General features: G+C 35.1%; 1 protein-coding gene across 2 annotated transcripts in view; it reads right to left on the reverse strand.

Moving 5' to 3' along the window:
- Nucleotides 1-18,203, reverse strand: part of GABRA2 (gamma-aminobutyric acid type A receptor subunit alpha2) — a 63,450-nt gene that overhangs the window by 19,748 nt on the left and 25,499 nt on the right. For both annotated transcript variants that reach the window (XM_072928140.1, XM_030270998.4), the window contains exons 4-7: nt 18,136-18,203; nt 5,511-5,731; nt 3,135-3,217; nt 178-321 (exon numbers count right to left, since the gene is read on the reverse strand). In XM_072928140.1, coding sequence (XP_072784241.1) covers nt 178-321; nt 3,135-3,217; nt 5,511-5,731; nt 18,136-18,203 — 516 coding nt within the window. The remainder of the gene's footprint in view (nt 1-177; nt 322-3,134; nt 3,218-5,510; nt 5,732-18,135) is intronic.

Genomic DNA, 18,203 nt, shown 5'->3' on the forward strand with positions numbered 1-18,203 from the left:
TAATTTGAAAGAATCAGTGAAGTGCTGTTTTGTGTTACTTGTACCCTACATGCCTAATAGATCACATTTTGCAACATTCTTTTTCAGAAGACTTTAACACCACCTGGAATATAGTTTTCACAGCCAGTAACTGCCTTTTTCTCCAAAATATTCTAAAAAAAAAAATCTTTTACTAACCTGTGCTTGACTTAACTGTCTCTTTTCCAATTGTTTGGCCTAAAAGATCATACTGGTTCAGTCTTGAGCCATCTGGTGCCACTTGTACTGAATCTGAAGCATTATAAGTCCAAATGTATGTCACTTCTGAAGTTGTGTATGCATCTGTGCGAAACAAGGTAAAATATTTCATCAACAATTTAAATTAAACACCATCCATCAAAACTCACAGAATTACAAGAGCTTCTTATTTTTCAAATAAAACTCGTCCCAAAGAATTTTAAATTATGTGATAAATAATATCTTTGGCCATTTAAAATAGTTTCACTATAAAATAAATGCCTATTTCAGTATAGGAACAGGGCACTAATATGTGATCTTATTAACCACAATTTATTTCTATTAAACTACAAACAACATCTCTTCTACACCGTTAAAAGATTTGTCAGAAATTAGATATTATATGTATCCCATAATTTTTGATAAGGCAGATAAAAAGAAGACCAATTTGCAAGATTTAGGACACACAAAATTTTTAAAAATTCATTCATGTATTGTTCTGAACTTCCATTGTCTCCACTCTCAGCTTCAGTGATGTATCACAAGAGTTTTAGTATTGGTTGAAATCCAGACTTAAATATGGGAAGCCAGCAGTGACAACACCCTGGTACCTTGTCCTGCCTACCCCCTTAAATCTCACTAGTTGCCATTATTTTGGGGGACACACCAACATTAAACAGGCTGCTCTCTCAGTACATTCATGATCAAACACACATTTAGCCAGGTCTCTCAAAGAGCCAATCAACACGGTATCTTAAACAGCACTAATGCCTCTCCAGTAAGAAAAAAAACCAAACAAAATCCAAAAAGTATGTCCTGAAAGTTTTTCCAATCTAAGATGCTATTAACAAATGGAATAATAAAAGAAAAGGGTAAACCACTGATGGAAGAAATTATGTGTTCATTTTGATTGACTGAGACAAGTACATGTTAAATCTTACACCATAATTGCAATGTAATTAAAAAGTTAAGCATCATTACTGTTGGTTTGTAATCATTTTCACTTGAGAAATCTCTAGAGGCTCAGAAAGTAGCTTCTTCATGCAACTAGCCATAAATTGCATGACTAACGAAACTAGCAGGTGGGTAGCAAGTAGAGATTTTTAACACTTCCCATGTATCCTTCCAGCTTTACACAAAAATATCTCTGCTTTAATGCAAACCAGCAGTATGGCAAATTGTTGATTTGTCTCCATTCTCTTCACTATCAGCTAGATTTTTTGAAAAGAATAAAGAAAAGCAATCTATTAAGCTACAGCTTCCCCCATACATTCAGTTTGGCTTTTCTCTTGTGTATAAAAAGAGACATTTATACATGCTGATGATCCTCCTAGCAATATAAAATTACAGCATATGAAGAGCTGTTACAAATATATACCACTGGCAAACTTGCCTTAGTTAAACCAAAATCCTCAGGATTCCTGCTTATTTTCACCACTATTCATCATTCAGATTCTATCCCAGAATAAAAGCTGAAAAATGCACAGTTGTCTAGAATTGAGTCCTAGGTAAAGAAATAAAAGGTGTGTGAAGCCATTCAAAATGAACAGAAATAAGAGTCCCCTGAATGTGCCAACAGGCTGGAGCATAGGTGACTTTGAGGGAAATGAAAGACATTTTTTTAAAATCACATTGTTCACATTTAGAATTTATCTGATTATTAGAAAATCATAGGCAGAGGGAAAAAGAGCAAGCTGGTAAGAAAAACAATCAAGACCAAAAAAATGACAAAAAAGGAAGTGGTTCACACAAAGTCTAATGCACCTAGTCATAAAGGCTTCCAACCTAAAACTGATCCTGAAGGAAGTAGCCTTTGGGCCTGAGTATAAGTTTCATTATTATGGGAGTTTTAAAGTTGTTTTGAGTCTACATATGAGGTTTTTGTTTCCTGCAACACCTTATAAATCAAACATGCCTTGCTGGGCACATATATGTAAATATTATTAGTCAGCCGATTTTGGCTAACATCTCTGGTGTTAGTTATTTAGGCTGCATTATGTATATCAAATATAATATTGAAGGGGCAGGAGAAGGCTCCATGATGCAAATAGTATTCATTCTAATGATCTTTTATCTCCATAGTTAAGATTTCCTTCAAATATGGAAACATCATCAGAAGCTTGGGCTTTGTTTAATTTGCGACAAACTCCAAGGAGCAGATATATTGTAGCATGATGGACGAGAGTGTGCACAGCAGCACAGTGCTATGACAAGCATCATGTGTTTAATGATGTCCTTAGTGGCAGCATATCACCTGTTTTGTATTCTGTGGTTGCTACAATTATTGTGAAGTCAGCCAGAATTTATAGGTTTTAACTTGTTTCCTCAAAAAAACCCAATTTCCTTTCCTGGACCCAGCAGAGAATGCAGGCTGCAGCCAAAGGGGAAAAACCAAAGCTTTTAGTGTAAAAAATTCAGGAAATAATCCACCTGTCTGTAACATGCAGATGCACTAAAGAAGGAAATTTTTTATCACATAAAGCCATTTGTTATTGCCTTTGTTGAATAAGAACATTAAAAATATCATTAACAATAAGGAGAAAGTAAATTGTGATAAATTAAAAAAACCCACTCATTGAAGTCTTTGATCTGCTCTTTGTTAATGTTACACTGGTTATGAGCATCCAGTTCTGTGTTGGTCAGTATAATTTTCACACTGCAATGAAAGTAGACCAGTGCAGTACTTTTCATGTGCAGAGTTTTATTGTCAACTGGAGTAATTAAATCTTTAAAATACACTAGAAGACACAACACTTGAATAGAGAAAAAAGATATTGATGTGTCAGGTTAAAATTTTTTTTTTTAAAGTCCCATCTTGTGCTTTACATTTCTCATGTAGCAATTAACTGAAACAAAATTATGCAGAGAAATGTTAGATATTCACTAATCAAAGGCTATACTTCACATTATATACTTACAGCTGCCAAATTTCAGTGGGCATGAATGAGCATCCATAGGGAAGTCCTCCAAGTGCATTGGACATTCAGCTTGGACTGTAAGCCTAAAAGGCAAAATACCTCTATGCATTTAAGTCATTTAGCAGGACAAGAAAATCAGTTCCACAAAAATAACAGAGTTCATGCCGAATTAGTAGACTGAATTGAAATTTTATATTAGGCTAACAAGGATTTCCATCAGCTTTTACCTCTTCCATTCTATGTGATTTTTTGAAAGGCATTTACCTATATCAAGAACCTGCAAAAGCTGACCTCAAAATCATGAACAAAGGTCATTCAAAGAAAAATGCAAATTAATTACTGCCAAGTGGTTAAGAAAAAGAATTTTCTTCTCCTAATATTCTGAGGTACATGTGTGCTACTACAGCTCTTAAAGGCTCATTAAAAAGCATATCAAATACAATTAACTTGCCGAAGAACCCTACTCCAGCCTTTTCAATTCAATTTTTTTACAGTTTGAATGGAAGACACAGAGAAAAATATTTGTGTTCTTTCAAAAGATCACTGTTGCTCATTCTCCATGTTACTAGTAGTTATTCTTTATGTAAAGTGTGACAGTATGTTAACAAAGCATCCACTTTTGCCCATTTTGTGAAAAATCCCTGAATCATATATAGGGATTAGTACAATAAAAAGTAATTTTAAATTATTTGAATAAGGCTTTTCATGGACTTCCCCATTATTTTTAATTAAAAAAAAAAAAAAGAGAAAACTATTTCTACTTCCTCTCCTTCCTATCCTTTAAGTCTTCTCCAGGTAGAGATTTTCTGTATGCATTTTCTTCCTCTTCATCCAGCCCCAAACATCAGTTACATCCTCCTGTATTTGCAGTGATCCCCAGTCATTGTATTCCCTGCTATATTCTCCCAGCCTTCCACCAAAAAATATTTCATGTTTCTACTCCTGTACTCCCCAGGAATGTTTATCTGAATTCAAGGGGCACTGAAAGATAAGAATCAGCAAATAGCTGATGGCAAAGAAAAGAACTACATGAGCCTCTGATGTAAATCACACAATCATTTTATGCAGACACAATAAAAATATCTGTTTAAAATCTAGGCAAGACAGTAGATCAGTGTACACATTAATCTCATACCCTTAGAACCAATATACTCACAAGTAACTAAAATGCTTAGTCAATTATAATGAACCTGACCCAGCTTATACTTCATAATAGTTTCAAACAGTATTTCATATCATTTATAGTATATGATTATTATACCATCTGGAGGAAGAGAATTTCAGTCAGCTTAGATGGATAATTCTCAAATATTGATTTGAGCCAAAGCAAAAATACAACACAGGGGGTCTGAATTTAGTTCAAGTAAACACTTCTGAATGTCTCCAACCAGTACATTATCAAATATCATTAGCAGCCTATCCATTAACATTTAATAGTGTAAGGCTTTCAGAGCTGTGTAGTAAAACTGGGTTTCAGGGATTCTGGCAGGGCTGCATGGAGAAAGCATCACGGTACATGTTAACTTTGAAACTCACATTTTCTATTTTACTTAGGCTAGGGATTTTTAACTCGACATTCATGACCACTTTAATTTATTAAGTATTCTCCATGAAAAAGAAAATAACTAAGTCAGGTGCTTCTGCAAACCTGGGTAAAATTTTCCAAAAAATTCACATAGGTAACATTATTGCCAAAAGACTTACCAAAGAAATCGGTCTTACAAAAATGCTACTATTATCTGTGTATACATGATTTTTTATAATTTTTTGTATTCTATAATCTATTTTCGAAGTAAATTTAATACATTTTACCAGCTAAATATTTATCTTAGCTACAAATGATGCACAAAATGAAAAAATCAAAATTCTAAGTTAAATATTTTAATTAGATATTAAGAAACAGTAATTGCACAGTAAGACATATTTTCCCTTTAGTTCTTGCTGGAAAGAATTTGAGAACTTATTATTATCTCTTCATTTTTGCTCTGTTTTTTTATTGCCCTGATCTTAATAAAAAAAATGCTTAGGGGCTCACATATTCAGTACAATGGCTGCTGTAACAGGCTCAACTCCTACATTATTTTAATCATTCTAAAATTGGTAAACTCTACCTGAAGGTCTCACTTAACTTCATTCCAGTGTTCAGTATCTTCAATACATTATAAAAACTGAGGCACACACAGAAAACTGACCTAACTCATTATCAGCCAAGAGACTTTTAACAGAACTGGAAACAAAACATACATTTTACTAGCTTTCTTTCTGTTTAGATAAAAATAAAAAAAATGAGAGTTCTGAAACCTGATTTAATAGTTTCTTGATGGGAAAAATCCCATCAAGAAATAGCTTGAGTAGAGAAGAGATGGGCAGACATACCTCATGGTGTACAAGAGTGTCCCATCGTCCTGGATTCGTAGAAGCTTGTTCGGCATTGTCATGTTATGAGCCACTGACTTCTTCCCATTGTGAAAAAATGTATCTGGGGTCCAGATTTTGCTGGCCATTAGGTTGTTCAGTCGAAGAATGTTCATTGGGCCTTTAAACTTTAATCTCTCATCCTTCCATCTCTGACGGAAGAACACATCTATTGTGTACTCCTGTAATGGAAAAAATATATGCTTTTTTTGACACAATGAAACACTAATCTGCTTTCTGAGAACAAAAATAGAAAAGCTTTGTTTGCAAAATTCCCTTGGCAAAATTGTCAAGGGAGAACAATCATCACAAAAAATTGTATAGTGCTGAGAATAATAAGCAGGAAGCAAGTGTATTAAGGGTATGACATTCTTCTTCATGATTGCTAGGTGTTGTTTTTATATTGAACTCTTTCAATATTTATATCTGCATCTGATATACAAGGTATCTATGACCTGGGTAATTTCAGTAAACACAGTAAGGAAGAAAAGTAAGGAAAAAACCACAAGATGAAGTAGTTCTTTCAGTATCTTCTGTAGAGTAACCCAGTATTTCAAGAATATGGAAAAGGCTGAGCCTGGAAGTAAGGAAACAAGGCAACCCATAAGGGGGACAGTATATACAAGCAAAATTATATAAGATTTTTCCAAAGAAGAATGTGAGGCTCTGTAGTGGTGTGGATTTTATGAACAAAAGTACCCAGGTAGGAAACAGCAGCTGATGATTAACAGGTGACACACACTGCCTGGTGAACCTTACTCTGATGCCTACTCTTGGGAAGGCAGTACAGTTAGAAAAAAAGAATTCAAGCAAAAACAGACTGATGACCTAGACCAGATGCCTGTGTCAACAGGCTGGGTATCCCATCTGGTGGGTTTTGTTGCTGTTTAGCTGGTTGCTGGCTGGGGTTAAACCACAAAACAAACAAACAAACAAACAAACAAACAAACAACTGATTAAACATTGATAATGTAAATTCATCAGCTATCTTCATTATGGAACTGTAAATGGATTTAGTGTTTTGCTTCTGTCAGCACAGGATATAAATTGGTTATGGGAGAGCTTAAAAAATGTGTTGGAAGTAAATTATTCCGCATATCGGCAAATGCTACCTTGGTGCAATTTTGTTTTGTTGGACAGGTACAAAATGTGGTCTCATGATTTCAAAATATTAGTATGCTGCAACAGTCTGTACTACTGCAATTGCTCTGCATATACCATTTTCAAGTAAATTACTTTGAATGGACAAGGCCTGATAAAATTTAACCAATTTTCAAGGGATTTCAATATAAAAGTGACTTCAATGAACTTATCAGCCTCTATCATTTTCTGCTGGCTCCCTTGTGTGCTGATTAACAAGGCTTAAGGTTCTTTTCCATCAATCATACAGCAATACAAAAGGAGTGCTGACTAGACAGAGACAAGTGACAGCTCTCTTCAGCTCCTTTGGTCTGCTAGCCAAAGAGCTGTGAGGACCTTTTCCAGGTCAGGGCCAGAGGCCAAGGACAGTATGCAGAATAAAGGAATGAGAATTTTGTTATGGGAAGGAGCATGACAGGGGCAGGAGAGAAAGCAGTTCTCTTTATGAATGGCAACAAATGTAAAGAGGAATTTTGGAAATTATGGATACTTAAAAATTAATCTGACAAAAAACAGAAGTTCATTTTTTAGCTATACCAAAAGGTCATACATTAATGTAATAAAATTTTGTCATTTTTTAATTTAAAATTATAAATTTTTAAAATAATCTTAAATAAAACTAACACAACAATACACAGAACATTGATCTGGTTGATTTCCTTGAATCCCACTTTCTATTTCTTCTAATAATATTTTAGTAACTATATCTGTTTAATACAAAACTATGAACCTCTAAAACATGCACTGCTTTGATATTATCCTTGATTTTGTTCAGTACCTCATCACTGCTAGTGACACTGCCTCATAACAAGTGGTTTGCTCACTTCTCTATGATACATCACATTTAATTGTCCTCTTCTATTTGCTGATTTATATGTTGTTTTATTTGTTACAAATCATGTGACTTAAAATCCCATTTACAAATAACAAGTTACCTATCAGTTCAGTTGCAGACCAGGGAAAGTGACAAAATGCATAATATCATGGAGGATCAGGAGCAGCAGGGAAGTATACGAAATATGGATAGAAATACCAGGTAATTAAAGGAAAAATTGTCCTAAGAGCCTCCTTGTAATTTTCATCTGAGAGGCTTAACCAATAAAGCATTTTTATGGTAAAACTGATGTTTGAGGTATAAAGAATTGGGAAGAAAAGCCTGAAGGGATTAAGACTTTGAAATTCCACTGAAATTCAACAGGAGTGAGGGATACGTCCTACAGGTTCTTTTGGCAAATACCTGTGCACATAAATGATTAGAATATAAATCTAGACCTTTTTGCAATGTTTCGATCAATAAAGAACTTCAAAGATCCTGCTTTTCTACTGTCTTCCAACATACATAAAAAGAATTACAAGAGAAATAAGATAGAAAAAAAAATAAGCAGATATGAAATGCCACTAAATCAAAACAGCAACATTTCACAAAAACCCACATCTGCTGCATGGCAACAGCTACGGGAGTAGAATAAGCAGGAAAGAATGAGCAGCAGAATAAGCTGCAACCTTTAGAGATCCTACTGGGAAATCTCTGGTTGATCCACAGGTAATATGGCTCATGGTTAATGGCTCAAACACTGTTAAGGTAATCATAGAAGGACTTTGCCCGCTATGGCAAACTGTATAAAGAAGCATCTGTTCATCTCAGGCCACAGAACTCCCCTCTCTCCCTCTCCCCAGTATGCCTCTGTGAATTCCTGGAAATTTAGAGAGTAAATTAAGCCTCCTGATTGGAATTTGAGATAAATTAAAGGTGCTACTATTGACCCATTATCTCAGGTCTAAGAAGAAGTAAACAAGGCTGAAGGGAATGTATCCACAAGAAAAGCCAACGCAGGTGTGCTGAAAATAAGCCCTGGCTGGGATTGGCATGGGGAGACCATAGCTGTCAAACTAATTTCTGGAGTCTTTCACTTCAGGACTGCACATGATCCACAGTTGCAACAGATCCATGGTATTGCAAAAGACAGCTTAAAACTCCCCTCCCCAGGAGAAGTGTCTGGGCACACCCATTGCAAACCTGAACATATATTAACACATTGAACTCTATGTTTCATTGGCTTCTCCAACCCCTGGCAGATCAAAACTGTGACCATCATTTTGACTAACAAAACTGAAATTACATCAAGTTTTGTTGAATCCATGTGTGGAGATATCTTTCTATTCTCCTTTCCTTCTCTTTCTTTCATTTCCTTACAAATTTTCTTCAGTGTTTTTATGCTTTTGTACTGTTATATTGCTATTGATACTAATAACCAAAATGGGTACATACCCCCTTTCCATTGCAACCAAAATTTTCCAAAATTATATATATATATATATATGTGTGTGTGTATATGTATATGTATATATGTGTATATATATATATATATATATATGTGTGTGTGTGTATATGCATATGTATATATGTATATATATATATATATATATATATGTATATATATATGTAGGTAGGTAGGTAGGTAGGTAGGTATACCTATGTATGTAGGTAGGTAGGTATATGTATCTATGTATGTATGTTTATGAACACCGGTCATTTGGTGTTGTTTCCCACTAATCTGCTCCCAGGATCAATTATTACAAACCTGAGTTACCCTCACCTTTGGGATGGTTTGTAACATCATCCAGTCTGTGCTGGAGATCTTTATTTCAGAACATCTTGTTTAGAAGACAGAAACAGGGAATAAACCAAGGTTTGGTGTGCATGATAACAAACACCTTCTGTTTCCATTTACCACAATAGTAGTAAAATCTCACATAGTTCTTAAATAATTTATCTTTCTACAGACTTATTTGCATTTTTTCAATGTAAGTATTGGGATCTCAATTCTGTCATTGTCCATTTAAAATGATTATTTAAAGCAAAATAAAACCCCTCCCTTTGCAACCCAGTGCTATATTCACTGATCTTATGTTCTCTTCTGTACCAAATCTATTCTGCTTATGATCATGAATCCCTACTGATGTTTATCATATTAAAAAATGAAAAAATAGGAAGGTATTGAAGTACTTTGAATATAATCAATATGATAAAAAGCCAGCTACAAAAAGCTTCTACATAAAGATTTTGAGACTAATTCCTACTCGATACATTTGCTATATGCCACTTTGTGGTAAATGCTGTGTAATGTTTACTTTTCAGTCAAGACTAATGCTCGTAACAAAGGCAAATCTGGACTCCAGAAAAAATACTCAGATTAATACCTCATATTAATTTAATTCATTCTGCAAATATTCTCCTATGAAAAACACCTGTTCTCTCTGGACATGACCTAACCATTCTCCAGTATATTGTGCAATATCTCCACAAAATCACAGGAGCATTCTTCCAGGTCTTCAGAGGACTGCTGTGATAATTTCTAGACAAGAAAGTGTTTCCTACTGCGTTGTGTCTAAAATGGTGCTTATACAGCCAGACTATAACGCAGTACAATTAAACATAACCTTTCAAATATGTGTTATACTACATTACATGAAATTTTAGGTACAGGCAGTGAGATTCTTGCTACAGTTTTAAAAAGCACTTGACCTCTGCCACTTCAATGAAGAATAAAATGGTGAGGAAATTTTATTCCTCTTCTATTATGCAGTTGTTGTGCATAATACTATGCACCATAAAAAAGATGTTTGTATCTCTGGCAGGAGCCTTAACTGACCTGAGTATAAGCAATCCCTCACCACTACACTACAGTCTTCTTTTTTTTTCTTTTCTTTTTTTTGTTAAGGCCAGATTTCTGTGGGAAAAGTTCAAACAAAAAAATGTACTCTCATCCTTTCCAATAATGGTTGGCAGATTTTAACAGTTTTAGCATTTTAGCATCTGGAGTAAAAATGGACATGTTCCAAATATATTAAAAGTTGTAAGCCTCCATTAGCAAGCAGTATTGTCCTGAAGCAGATGGAACATTTTATTAATTACCTTCTGGAACCCAGTATTTTGTTTAATGAATAGTTCAAGTCAAAGTTCCTCATTCCCTTCTTGCAAAGATTTTTCATGCACCTAAATGTCACCTAGCTAATACAGGAACTGCATATTAATACTTATTTTTGCATCAGTATAATTTCTTCATTTTAATTATTAAAACGTACATTCTTGTTTCCATATCTGTCTTAAAAATGTGCAATTTTTACTTTGGATTTGTTTAAAACCCTTAACCATCTTAGTATCTAATTATCTATCTATCTATCTAAGCATCTAAGTATCAAAATTACTTTCAAGAAAACAAAGAAGGAGTTTAGACAGAAGAGTCAAAAATGTAATTCATTAAATAAAAATAATCTGCCCATTATATCCACTCTTACCATAGCCTGAAATTTGTCAGTGTGACGAGGGTAAGTATGTGATGCAACTTCTGCAATTCAATTTATTAAACCTGCACACTAGATATTTTCAGTAAGTGCTGAATTTAGCTTTACAGTAGGAGGATCACATCATTAGTTGGTTGTCTTGGTGGTTTTCTCTGTGGGCAGATCCATGCAGGGTGCAGATGGCACACAGAAGCACTGACACAGTACAACAGCATAAGCTACTTCCTCTTTGTACTCCTTGGCTTTACGGCCCACCTACCAGAATGGACAAACAAATCCATCTCACTGTCTAATTTTCTCTTCTCTTAAAACAAGCAATTGTCTTACAATATGAGGACTGAAAGATTTCTCCTCCGAACGCCCTCGATGCTCCAATCATAAGCACTGACTACTCAGCCTCTGTACAAGCACTTGTCTATCAACATCAAACCTCACTGCACAGATAAATAAACTGAGTCCACTTCCTCTTCTCCAAAAGCTACCTTCTGATGTGTATAGAACACAGAACAGCCAGAAATTCCCTTCAGATCTTTCGGAGTGTGGATCTTACATACTGGTGACTAGAATCCTTGAAAATATTCTGATGAAGGAAGATTCTGGTTTGAAACTGCCCTGTTGGTTATTTTTTATCAAAACCCTTAACAGCCCTGTTAAAAACAGAAACACAATCCCATCCCTGCATTTCAAAGGAACATGTATTCATTTTTAAATACATAAGTAATGTCTGCCAGATACATATGCCCTTTCATACTATCAAGAATATGTGGAATATTTCTAGGGAATTGCAGCACAATTTTTCTCTATTTGAAGAACTCGTTTCAAGCCTTTTATTTCTGCCTAATCTGTCAACTTCAGTCATTTTCGTCTAATCATTTAATCGAAACATGAAGTATTAAAAAAAATCTGGAAAAAATGTGTTTAACTAGTTTGAATGATAGTTTCTAGGGAAGAGAATGTCTTTCTATTCATATTCATTATGAAAAGGACCTTCTCTGAATAATTTTCTCTCTCTTTTTTTCCATATACCTGAGGTAGAGTGAACTCTGAGTCTAAAAGAATCACCAAGGAGGGATAAGAGAGTTCTTTAAAAGATACAAATAGGAATTACTTAGAAAAGAAACTACAGGACATTTTTCTGCTGTCACTGAAAATAAAAATACTTGTCATTATCCCTTTTTTATTCAGACATGGAGAAAGAGCAACCCTGAAGCACACTGGATGTCTGATGCCAGGAACAGGAATCCAAACAAAGGTACAGAGAGAGCTAACGGCCCTGACAGGCTTGGACACAGCCTCTGACAAATCAATCTCCAATACTGATTCCCTTGGCAGGATGTTGCACAGAGGAAAAAGGCTTCTCAACAGAATAAAAGGACAAAAGCTCTGCAAGAGATCATGTGAGATATTCTCATCAAAATTTCAGTGTATGGATTTAACTTGCAATTACCTGAGCCAACAATATACTGACTTTCCAGAAATATATCCATTATAAAAACACAACCTAGATGTTCCCCAATTCTCTCCAAAAATCCCAAGTGTATTTATCATTTCCTTTACTCTTTAGTCGTCTCTTACTGAGTTCAAATAACTACATAAAAGTAATTGCAGTACTTTTTTAAAATCTTTTTGAAAAATAAATCATCTTGATGCATTCCCTTATTCTGTCCAGACTTGCATATCATACCAGCTCTGTGGAGCTTCTCTTAAGTTAAGGAATTCTACCTAATAATTAGAGTCCAAAACAGAGCTAAAAATAAGTTGGATAGAAAAGAAATCCCCAAACAAAACCTGAAATACAAAATGAAATAAGGAAATCTGAAAAACAGACAGAAAAAAAGAAGCAGAGTTCCAAGTTCAGTCACTATCTCTAAAGAACCGTCCTCATTTTTAGTGATGAATGCTGTAAAAATCCTTCTGATTATTTCTGTATTTGACTTTCAGTCTTCACTGAAAATTTCTATTCTTGCTGTATTTGAAAAATCAGAAACACTTATTGACATTTCAGTTTAAAACTGATGAGATGGAAGTGTGTGTAGTGATGAACTAGCTGTGTATGATGATTTCTACAGAGAAATGTACCCGTTCCTTGACTTCAAAGTGAAAAACAGGAAGTCTACCATCAAGAATTTAGGAAAAACTGTTGTTTACAAGTGACTTGGAAATAAAGGTCCAACCACAGTAAACAAAACTCTCCAATAACAATGAAAATTCAAGACTGCAAGTTGAAATACAAAAGTTTCAGAAGGTTTCTTAGTTTTAATATTCAAGCTAAATTGATTCAAGTCCTGCCACCTACTATCCTTGTGTTGGAGGAAAGCAGGGAAGACCATTCCCAATGACAATCAGAAGGACTGTTCTGAGGCAAAATTTGCTAAATCTTGGCAAGCCTTTCTTCACAGAAAGCTTATATAAAAGCTCTCAGTACCTACATAATCTGTCTTACATAAAAAAACTACTGCTTGAGGAGTAAAAAGGTCTCATTTATATATATTTTCTTTTCCCTTGTGGGCATCAGCACTTAATATGTCTATGATTATGAGGGAAATTTTAGGAACCAAAGTGTCAGGAGAGTCTTATAAGACAACAAGTCTGAGAAAAAGAGGTAAAAATACATTGCTTTCAGTGATGAAATTAAAGTTAGCAGCATGTAGCTTTATAATGATGGCACAGTCTACCAGATTTCAAATAATTAATTTTTAAAACAGAAAAATAATCAGGTTAAATGTTAAATCCTTTTCTATCCTACAAATTATAGTCCAACGAAATTCATCCTTGACCTCCGAATTTTTAAATATTAAACATTTTAACTTCATTATAAATGTTTTAAATAGACTCTGTAACAATATTTTAGTCCTATAACTCTTCAGAAAAATTAAGAGATGCTTTGTTTTTCAGTTGTTCTGCCCAAATTTTCATTTTTTTGTTTTTCTAAATAATGCAGCTTTTCTTCTCTCGGGCTAATGTCAAAATAATGTTTTATCACTGATTGGGTTGGAAGCCTACAAGGCATAGCATCACAATATTGAACTTGAGCATTTCTGAGAAATAACAGCTCAAAAAGACAGGAGAGTGAAAGTAAAATCTGTTTAAACCCATGTTTTGCTTTGCCTTCCTTGATTCTCACTAGTTTTCAAAAGGAAGCTGAAAATCCTTATATTTGAATATTTGACATTAAATAGAGTGGTTGACATACAAGAGCTTTACTTTGAGACAAATTATATAGATACCCATTTATTTTTGTTCATTTGCAACAGACTCCTGGCCAAGAGAGAACAGATTTGGTAGCTGACTATTTTGGTCAGAACAGAGAGTAGTATCTTTTGAACTTAGTCAAAATGTTAATCCACTACAAGGACCAAATGTTTTTGACTTTTAACACATTTGGAGAAAAATCTCAGTCTCAGCTTCTACTTCTTGAATTTATCAATGGCAAATTCAGCTGGCTTAAAATCAGTCAAAGGTCAAATTCCCCTGGACATAATGATTTTTTGGCAAAGTTGTGATACTGGAAAAATACAGCAAATGTGAATAAAAACCCACGTTCTAGAAATCATACTGAGTCACAGCTCAAACACCATAGCATATTAGCATTAATGGGAACAGCTAGTGAGAACAGAAACTTCACAAATTCTTAGCAATTCAACAACATAGGTAAGAATTATAATCATCAACTTTGTCAATGAATGCTACATGAGAACTGTGTCCTTAGCTCAAATCCATCCCTCACTGCCTGTGTGCCCCTTCCTTCTTCCATGTTGTAAATGCATATTAAACATCTCCCATGTCAGTGAGTCCCCCTCCGGTTTTCAAAAGCACCCCTCTTCTTCTAAGCACCATTATTCTTCTCAAGATTCTAACCAAGGAGGAAAAAACAAACTGGAAAATAGATCATGCAAAGGGTTGCAGTCACACACCTGATGAATTTGTTACTCTAAAAAACCTCAGTGGAAGGAATCCTAGGGGCAGCAATAATCACGAGAGTTTTGGGCAGCAGCAGTGTTCAGCCTAAATATCTCATGTGACTGAGGGCCTCACCATTCACATTGTGCCAGCAGAGGACTTCAGGGACCCAGCCTTCCTGAAAAAATCTGAGCTTGGGATCTCCTAAAAATTCTAGAGGACATGGGCAAGAGCCAAACTTATTCTTCCAATGAAGCCTTTTAAGGAAGAAATTTTAAAAATATACAATATCCCAGAGTTTCCAATATTTACAGAAGAAAATATCAATGAATCCTCTGTATAATAGTTTACATTATTGATTCAGCCATGCAGCTCCTAAATGAAAAAGTACTACTCATGGTTAAAACTCTCATGTCACCTTCATGTTCGACAGAATACGTGATGGTTTGGAAGCTATTATTTCAAAACTCACATGTTGGAATTTTCTAATTGACTGCTCAAACGTTTCAAAATGATTTTATAATTATCAACAAAACAAGCTAAATTAACTCTGAAGCTTGTAGTAATAAGAATTAAACTGCTCTTACTTATCTAACCACTTATCTGCAAATAAACCTACCCATTAGAGTAGCAGCTGCCATTCTGATGCACTGCACTCTGCTTTGGTTAACACCTCTGCAAAGCTCTGTTAGAGCTGTAGCATCCAAGGACGGGGCCCCTTACTGCACTGTCCATATGTCTATGCAAATAGACACCCAGAGTTCTCTATACATTTATCTACTGATGTCAAAAGTGTGTTAGAAGGGAGGGAATAGGCTCAGGGAGCTTTTCATTACCTTTCCATTTAGGCACAGATGACTTGAACAGCCTTAGGTAAATCTCCTTGTGCCTCAGTACTCATCTTTAAAAGTGGATTATTATCATCTTCCTGTTACACAGGACTACCATAAATGCAGGACTTCACACTCTAAAGTCATGAGATACTAGACCAACAAGGTCAAGACATTCATATCATCTTTGTACATAGCTGTAGATACCTTTTTTACAAAATTATTAACAAAATAAGAAAGATTTCATAAACCTAAAATCATTAGGAAAAAAAAAACACCTCAGGAGAATCAGCAACATGTACATTAATAAAAACAAAAGTATATTTCTCCTATGAAATTGCCTTTCATGTGAAGTCTTACTAGTGTATTCATAGCTTTCAAAACAGAGATTGAAAACTGAAACTATCCCACACAAAAAATTCCACAAACCTCAACTGAAATATATTTTCCAAAGCTATAATTACCTGGCAGTCAGTAAGCAAATAACTTTTAAAATGTTCAATGTACCATGAAAAACTTAGCTTTATAAACTTGTTCATAACATCATATAATGTTCCCTGTTTTGTATGATGCATAACCTGATTTTTTCATAAAAAATGAAATGTCTTATTTTAAACATTTTCAATATCTACAGATATACTTAGGTAGTACTTAATACGTCTCATACATAATAAAGAATATTCTAAACACTTCATAAATAATTTCTTGCAGGATTGGCAAGGGTAGTGTGAGTGATTGAGATGTTAATGGCTAATGGCTCACATAATCAGCCATTTGCAAAAGCAGCAGGTGCTTTGCTGAGGATGAGCACAGTAACAGCCCAGGTGCAGAGGGTGTGAGCACCAGGGGATGACCATGACAAAGCAACATTGCTTAGCAAGAAGCTGGGCTTTGAGACAGATAAGGGCCCAAAAGAAGCAGATCTTGTGAGGCGGATTAATATGTTTTATCATGCTGATGTCGTTCTTTACACAAGTGGCTCAGCTGTCTGCCGGGGTACATACTGGGACATTCACACATAGACCTGAAGATGTTCATGCCTTCTTACGGGGCATAAGGGGCTCAAGTGCACCAACTGAGAGGCAGCTGTCATGTCTTACAAAGTGTCATAAACCATCAAAGATCCCCAAAATACGCCCAGAATAATTTCTGGGGTCTTCCACCAGAGGACTATGCAGGATCCACAGTGTTGCAACAGATCCAAGGTGCTGCAAAAGACTGCATAAAACTCCCCATCCCAGGGAAGGTGCCTGGGCATTCCATCTAAAGCCAAACATGTATAAACCCTCTGGTACTTGTGTTTTGTGGATTTTCCCCACCCTCGATGGATGAAGATACCACTCAGACCAAAGAATATCAAAATTGCAACAATGGAGTCTTGTTACTGAATCCACGGATGGTGATATCGTTCTGCTCTTATCCTTTCTTTCTCCCTTTTTCTTAAAATACATTGTCAGCCAGACTAAAAAAATCCTGTCAATGCCTTAGTAAGTGCTTTGTGTCTGGATTTTTTAAGGTTGGCTAAGTTTAAATTTGCTAAATTAAAGTTTGTGAAGTACTTACTTTGCCTGGATGTTTTTTTAACATCTGTCAAGTATCTTATTCTATCTTAATGTTCTACATTTTGCAAGTAAAAGTTTGTTGTTGACTTTTCTGAGCATTTTGTTCTCTCCTACACATTGCCCAGAGTCAGTTAAACCACCTTCCCCTAAACCAGGCAAGTGAACAGGAGCATAACAAGTAAAGTAAGTTTGAGATTGTATTTCCCTTTTCTTTTAAAGAACTATATCCAACAGATCTTTCTAACCAGTGTGAAACATTTTCCCTAATCTCTGTTTTATTTGCAGCGAGCCTACAAACAATTCCCTATAATCCAGAACAATATTCTGAAAGTTTCTTTCTTCTTTTAATGTCACCAACTTCTTCAAATGTTTACTAAACAATGCAAATTGTCAAGGACAGTTCTGTACAAAACCCCACAATCATGTTGATGACCCAGTTTCTACACTATGCCTTTCAAGAAGTTTAATTTAGATTTGACTCCCATCAGGTCCCTCAGTCTATCGCTGACATTGAATGCTCCTTTCATTCCAGGTTTTCATGCAAGAGGAATCTAATTCATCCATATCAAGATTGTTCCAGAATTTAAAACAAAGTACAGTCAGTGGGACAATGAGACGATTTACTGGTCTAAACTAAACAGCTAACACAAGCACACTTATCATGTAAAGTCCATAAATCAATTCCCAAATTTCAAACTACATGGGGTTTGGCACATTCTGATTTCAGTGAAATTGTTTCAAATTCATCCGCAGTAAGTAACAGAACAATACAAGTCTAAAGAGTCTAAAGGAAGTTTATATATATATATTAACCATTTACCCATATATGCAAAAGATTCAGGAACTCACCATATCAGTATCTGACACAGGTCCAAAACTGGTCACATAGATGTTAGTGAAGACTTCAGTAATACTAT

The sequence above is a fragment of the Taeniopygia guttata genome, chromosome 4, assembly GCF_048771995.1.
Source record: "Taeniopygia guttata chromosome 4, bTaeGut7.mat, whole genome shotgun sequence".
Lineage (NCBI taxonomy): Eukaryota > Metazoa > Chordata > Aves > Passeriformes > Estrildidae > Taeniopygia > Taeniopygia guttata.